We start from the raw sequence: 6000 nt of genomic DNA on the forward strand, positions 1-6000 counted from the left end.
GAAATAAGAGGGACATTGGGAGAATCGAGAAGCTAGATGCCCGGGGGAGGGAAGGGGAGACGTCAACGAAGACCTGAGCGAGGCGAGGAGGGGCACTATTCACGTCCCCCCCCCCCCCCCCACCAGCTCTGCATTAACCTCTTTTCACAGCCCTTTCCAACAGCAGGTTCCTGCTGCGTGCCTCCCGGGAGCCCGTGAAGCAAAACCCAGACTAAACCGGAGAGATTGTAGCATTTCAGTTTCTGGCCCCAGTATCTGAGGAAACCATGGGATGGTCAGCAGGGAGGTGGAAAGAGTTCCGGGACTGGAGGAAGAGTGTGCTGTTTGTGTACCCCCCAACACACACACACACCTGTGGAAACAAGTCACCAGCAGGTGGGATTTTTTTCCATTGCCTAGGCTCTCTGCCTCCCTCTCCCTGCTTTTCCCACCTTAAACCATGATGAACCAATCCAGCTGATTCTGAAGCCAGGGAAGTTGGTAGGTCTGAGAGAGAGAGAGAGAGAGAGAGAGAGAGAGAAAGGGGTAGGGGGTGGAGGCGAGGTACACAATAATTTAGGCAGCCCCAGCCACGGGACTACATCTGGTAAGCATAGGCTGTCCAAAGGCTGGGAACTGGGGGGTGATGGTTCCATCCGTGACTTCAGAGGGAGAGGGAAACCCCTGGGTCCCAAGCCAAAGAGCAGAAAATTCTCCAAAATAGCTAACCAAACTCCTCCCTCACTTTCTGCTCTGGACTTTGAACCCAGTACCTCGCGCTGACAACCTTCTCTGTGCTTGGGAAGAGCACTATTGGACAAAGAGTTTGGAATCCAGAGTTGGGGCCCCAACTCGGTGAAGCTGTCTGAGGGAGTTGTGGGAGGCAGCACTGGAGAATTCTCTTCACGGTGGCTCCTGGCCAACTGACTGTCACCCCTACTTTCCCCACCTCTTCCCCCTCATACCTTTCGGGATCCCTGACTCAATCCCAGGATCTCCGGATATTGTTAGAACTCGTCCCTGGATGAGTCTGGAAGCTCCCCCCGCCCCCACCACACAGCAGGACCGGACCTCTCCCAGGGGAGACTGCCCCCCTCAGAGCTCTGGAACAGTTCCCAAACCTGCCAGAAATGGGCTGGAAGCCAAAACTGACCTTCGAAAAGGGTCAAGTCTTGGATGACAGACAGCCCCAGATACTACCTCAGGTTCCTTCCTCAGGAAAAGCCGAGGTCAGGCACAAAGCTGCCAAGTTCCTACCCCTCCCTCAGGCTGCAGGCACCAGTCCCAAACTCATCATGGGGGGAGGGGGGAAAGTCTGGTAGAAGCTCTTATTGCACCAGGGCCCAGCCCTATAAAAGCCCTGGTAAGCACAGACCTTTACGCAGCCTCTGTGTTCGAGAGTGTTCTGTGTGTGTGTGTGTGTCTGTGTGTGTGTGTGCATGCGTGTGTCTGTGTGTGTGTGTGTAGAGGCTGGCCTGGAGTCTCTCAGCCTCACCTGCCAGACAACATCTGCTCTCTCCTCATCCTGTCTGCTATATTCTCCTGAAATTTCCATCTCCATCTTGGCCAGCCCAGACAATGCCTCCCAACCTCACCGGCTACTACCGCTTTGTCTCGCAGAAGAACATGGAACATTACCTGCAAGCCCTAAGTAATGGCCTCACCCCTCCCCCAGGCCCCATTCACTCCCCTTTTTCCCTTTCCCTTCCTTCCTCTCTGTCCCACTGAGAAGGAGGAGTGCTGGGGTTAGAAGCTGTGGAAAGGCTCAGGTGGGGGCAGGTGAGCTGGGATCCGTTTCTAGCCAGGAGCACTGGTAGGAGAGTCAATCTCGAGTCTTACACCCAGCTAAAGGGAAGCTCACAGCCCGAAGGTACTGCTGCAGGAGGGAAGTTCCTGGCCGGGTGGTGGGACCCCTGCTAACAGCTAGCCCCCCACAGACATCGGCATGGCCTTGCGGAAGATAGCGCTGCTGCTCAAGCCAGACAAGGAGATTGACCATCAGGGCAACCACGTGATAGTCAAGACCCTCAGCACCTTCCGCAACTACATTCTGGAATTCGATGTGGGAGTTGAGTTTGAAGAAGATCTAAGGATCGTGGATGGACGGAAATGCCAGGTACTTTTCCCGGGGGTCTGGGGGAGGGCATGTGGGAGAGCAGATAGGTGCCTCTTAACAGTCTGAGGCAAAACTAAGGGACCTCTCCCAGCCAGAGAAAGTGACCACCACAGCAGGCTGCAAAATCCCCAAGGTAACAGTCTCCAGGTGCTTCCCCCAAACCACTCTCTCCTGCCCCCTCTTATCACCAGCTAAAGGACAAAAAGAGCAGGTCACCTTCAGTCCAAAGAAGAAATATTTGCTCACCCTCTAGCCTGTGACACAGTTGGTCAATGCAGAGTCTCCTTTCCCTTAGCCTCTCTGACTCCACTCTCTTCTACTTCTTTCTGTTTCTCATGCCGTCTTTTTGGTCTTTTTTGCAGACCTAGTTCCCCTATTAACCCCTTTATCTGGGGTTCCCCCCCAGTGTTTGGTTCTTGACTTTGTCTCTCTTGTCTGTACACAGCCATCAGCTAAATCATCTATACCCATGCATTCTGCTACCATCTGTAAACTGTCCTTAACTTGTATTCTCCAGCCAGATCTGTCTCCCGAACTTCAGGGTGAAGCTTTCGTCTGTCGGACAATGTTTCCATCTGCACGCGCCAAGCTCAAATCCAAATTCATTATCTTCCTACCCAAACCTATTTCTGCTTTTATATTTACTGCCTTTGTTAATGGTGATAACCAGGCAGACCAGAGACCTGGGAATCACAGTCAACATGTTCTGTTCCCTTACCCTTGCACCCCAACACACGCACACACACACACACACACACACACACACACACCCCACATCTAGTTGGTCAAGAAATCCTTATAAGATCTACACTGTCTGATATAGTTGCTACTAGCCATATACAGTTATTGAACACTTGAGATGTAACTAGTCCAAACCGAGGTGTGTTACAAGTAGAAATACACAGTGAGTTTTTTAAGACAGTACAAAAAAAATGTAAAACATCTCAGTAATTTTTATTTTAATCACGTGCTGAAATTTTAGTGTTTGGGATATTCTAGGTTAAATAAAATATGTCATTAAAATTAATTTCACCTGTTTCTTCTTCCTTTTCTAATGTGGCTTCTAGAAATCTTGCAGTTACATATGTGACTTACGTTCATGGCCCATTTTACTTCACTGAATATCACTGATCCTTCCTAGCCTTTCTTGTGATTACTACCTTTATTTAAGCCCTCACTTCTCGCCTGGTGCCCGAAATTGGCCCCCAGGCTGAATCCTCCTCTAATCTACTCTGCATGCTATAGCCACAAGGATTCATCTAAAATGTAAAAGTGACCATGAATTAAACCCTTTCAGTGACAATCCATTATGTTCCAGATGAGGTCCATGGTATACAAGGGTCTTTTCCACAAACACCCTAGTTTAGAGCCTCTTACAACTATTTGACCTTCTCTCTTACCTCTATCTGTTCCTTTCCTTGCTGGAAATGTCCCAGTATCTCCCATCTAACTAACCCCTCGCTTCCTTGAAGACTCAGCTCTTCCCCAGCGCTTGCCTGGCATCATAGACACCTGTTTCCTGGTCTATCTGATCAAGATTCTCAGCACCTTGGTTAGCAAGGCCTATTCTATAGGAGAGTTTAAGAAATGCTGATTGGAATGCCAGGCCCGCCCCACTCTAATGGGGGGGGGTGATTCTTTACTCTCAGGGACACTTCAGCTGTCCTTGAAACTGAGAAAGAGGAGAGATTCCCTGGTGGGACTCCCAACCAATCTCTCTTCTTTCCCAAATGACCTTCCAGGCCAGCTGGAAGTATCCCAAGGACCAAGTCTTTGTCCTTCATCACCCACCACCCAATTTTACCCCTGGTTTATCCTGCTCCATCCCTGCCCTACCCTCGTAGTCACCATAGACAAACTATGGCCTCAGTAGCCTGTAGGAGTTGGCAGTGGGGGTGGGGGGGTCATGTTGAATCAAAACCACCCTCTCACTCAGAATGAAGAGGCTGGAGCAAGACAGTATCTGCTGCAGTGTGAAGCGGGGCAGCCCAGAATGAGTTGGATGCATTTGGGGTGTTCTGCCTCCAAATCTTCCTTTATTCTTGCTTTCCCTATAGACCATAGTAACCTGGGAGGAGGAGCAGCTAGTATGTGTGCAGAAAGGGGAGGTCCCCAACCGAGGCTGGAGACACTGGCTGGAGGGAGAGAAACTGTATCTGGTAAGCTCGGTGAAGGCTGGGAGAGGGGTTTCATCCCCCTATTTGGGCTAAGACGCATCCCCTTGCCCAAATCCAAGCAGTCTCCTACTCCACTCCCCGCCCCCCTCCAAGGAAGGCAAGCAGGAAAGGAAAACAAAAGCACTGGGAAGAGGAGAGAGAGGAGGAAATAGAGGGGCCGGTTGGGCCCCTGGCTACAAATCAGATGAATGTCCATAAATCATGACTGGAGAGATGGAGACTTAGCCGTTTCACATTCTGTGACCCAGCTTCCTTCCTTCCTCTGGGGTGAAAAGTTGAAGGTTTGGGACAATGATACAGTTCCCCATACATCAAGCACTCCGACTGCTGTATCCTGAAGGATTAAATGGGGCTCCAGGACCTCAAGAAAGGAACTCTGGCTGGCAAGAACCTTCTTTCTCTCTCCTCATTATTCCTACTGTGTCCCCAGGAACTGACTGCAAGGGATGCAGTGTGCGAGCAGGTCTTCAGGAAGGTCAGATAGCCAGAGAGGAGCTGAGGGGCCCTCCAGACTGCACCGGTCCCCAGGCTCCTCCTGGGGAGGAGGCCTTGTACCCCTTCAAGCCAGATTGTTCCAGGTCAGCAGTCCCTTTTTTGGGGCCACTTACTCTCCCTCCAGGTCCCTCCTCCCTCCTCCCCATGTTAATCTATAACTTGTAGCCCCCAGGCCAAAGTCTTTTGTCACACTCCACTGCCTCACATCTGGTTCAAGGTCTGGCCTCCTGGATGAAAGAAACAGGCAAAGGGGAAAGACCCCTTGAGAACAGTGGATCTCAACTCTCTTCATTTCATTTGGTTTCTTCTTTTCCATCTAAGAAAGAACTAAGCTTTGAGCATTTGAGGACTAGTAAGAACTCTTCCTGGTGAAACTTCTGGAAAACTGAGTTGGGTTCAAGAATGTAAACAGGAACTACTGGTAGAGTTGTTGTTGTTGTTGTTGTTGTTGTCTGTTTCCTTGTCCTTATTCTCAAGAAAGCCGCATGTGCTCAACAGAACCCATCCCAAGGCACAGCCTCACCCACACAGAGTTCAACAGACCACACGTACCGATGTCCGAATGAATCCTAGCTATCTTATATTTCCATCCTACACTTTGGGGAAGAGGGATGGGACAGAGTAAGACCCTTGTTCAGTGCTGGGGGAGGCTACAAAGCTTCAGAATAGTGACCTGGCCTCCATGTCTGCTTTGGGAAGGACAGGCAGCAAGAAGGCTAGAAACCGATGGAAGATATAAGGCTAAGGGCTAGAAAGATGAGGACACAGGGGCGTGAAGGCAACAGTAGGGAGAAGACCAACACGCCTGGCTATCGGGACCCTTTGCTTGAAGGCCAGCAAGGCTGGGACAGAGGATAAGGGGGAGAAGTGAGGACAGTAAGTCCCCTCCTTTAGGGTCCTGGAATCACTACCGGGAAAACAGCCCAGAGGGCAGGGCCTGTTCAGGGTCAGGGCTAGCTCCAGCCTCTGGATACCCCCCCCCCCCCCCACACACACACACCCAAACCGCCAGGGGCCTTGGTCCTTTCAGAATAAAAGTCCCATGGGGCCAGAGGGCTGTATGGGGTGGGGACAGAGCCTGACTGTGTGGGAGGCAGGGCTTGTTGGAAAGTCCCTGGCTCATTAGATGATCACCGCTGCCCCTTCTTCCTGCAATGGCTAAGCCCCTACACATTCAAGACAGTCAGTAGTTTTGAAACACTGATCCTACTATACACTCTGGAATGAGTTTGG

General features: G+C 50.9%; 1 protein-coding gene across 2 annotated transcripts; it reads left to right on the forward strand.

The window, feature by feature from the left end:
• Nucleotides 1-1347: 1347 nt before the first annotated feature.
• Nucleotides 1348-5193, forward strand: RBP5 (retinol binding protein 5). Of its 2 annotated transcripts, none has more exons than XM_040462985.1 (4): nt 1348-1630; nt 1917-2095; nt 4153-4254; nt 4366-5193. In XM_040462985.1, exons 1-4 carry the CDS (start codon nt 1558-1560, stop codon nt 4468-4470), a joined length of 459 nt encoding a protein of 152 aa, XP_040318919.1. In that variant the 5' UTR covers nt 1348-1557; the 3' UTR covers nt 4471-5193. The 2 variants fall into 2 exon arrangements, with proteins under 2 accessions (XP_040318919.1, XP_040318920.1); XM_040462986.1 differs by having other exon boundaries at nt 1350-1630; nt 4703-5193.
• Nucleotides 5194-6000: the final 807 nt, after the last annotated feature.

This window comes from Herpailurus yagouaroundi, unplaced genomic scaffold, assembly GCF_014898765.1.
Source record: "Herpailurus yagouaroundi ecotype Mexico unplaced genomic scaffold, PumYag 355, whole genome shotgun sequence".
NCBI lineage: Eukaryota > Metazoa > Chordata > Mammalia > Carnivora > Felidae > Herpailurus > Herpailurus yagouaroundi.

Excerpts from the sequence above, each read along its gene's own strand:
- RBP5 (XM_040462985.1), top strand. The coding sequence starts at position 1,558 with ATGCCTCCCAACCTCACCGGCTACTACCGCTTTGTCTCGCAGAAGAAC. Across the intron at positions 2,096-4,152 it reads TGGATGGACGGAAATGCCAG|ACCATAGTAACCTGGGAGGA; the intron begins GTACTTTTCCCG and ends CTTTCCCTATAG. Across the intron at positions 4,255-4,365 it reads AGGGAGAGAAACTGTATCTG|GAAGGCAAGCAGGAAAGGAA; the intron begins GTAAGCTCGGTG and ends CCCCCCTCCAAG.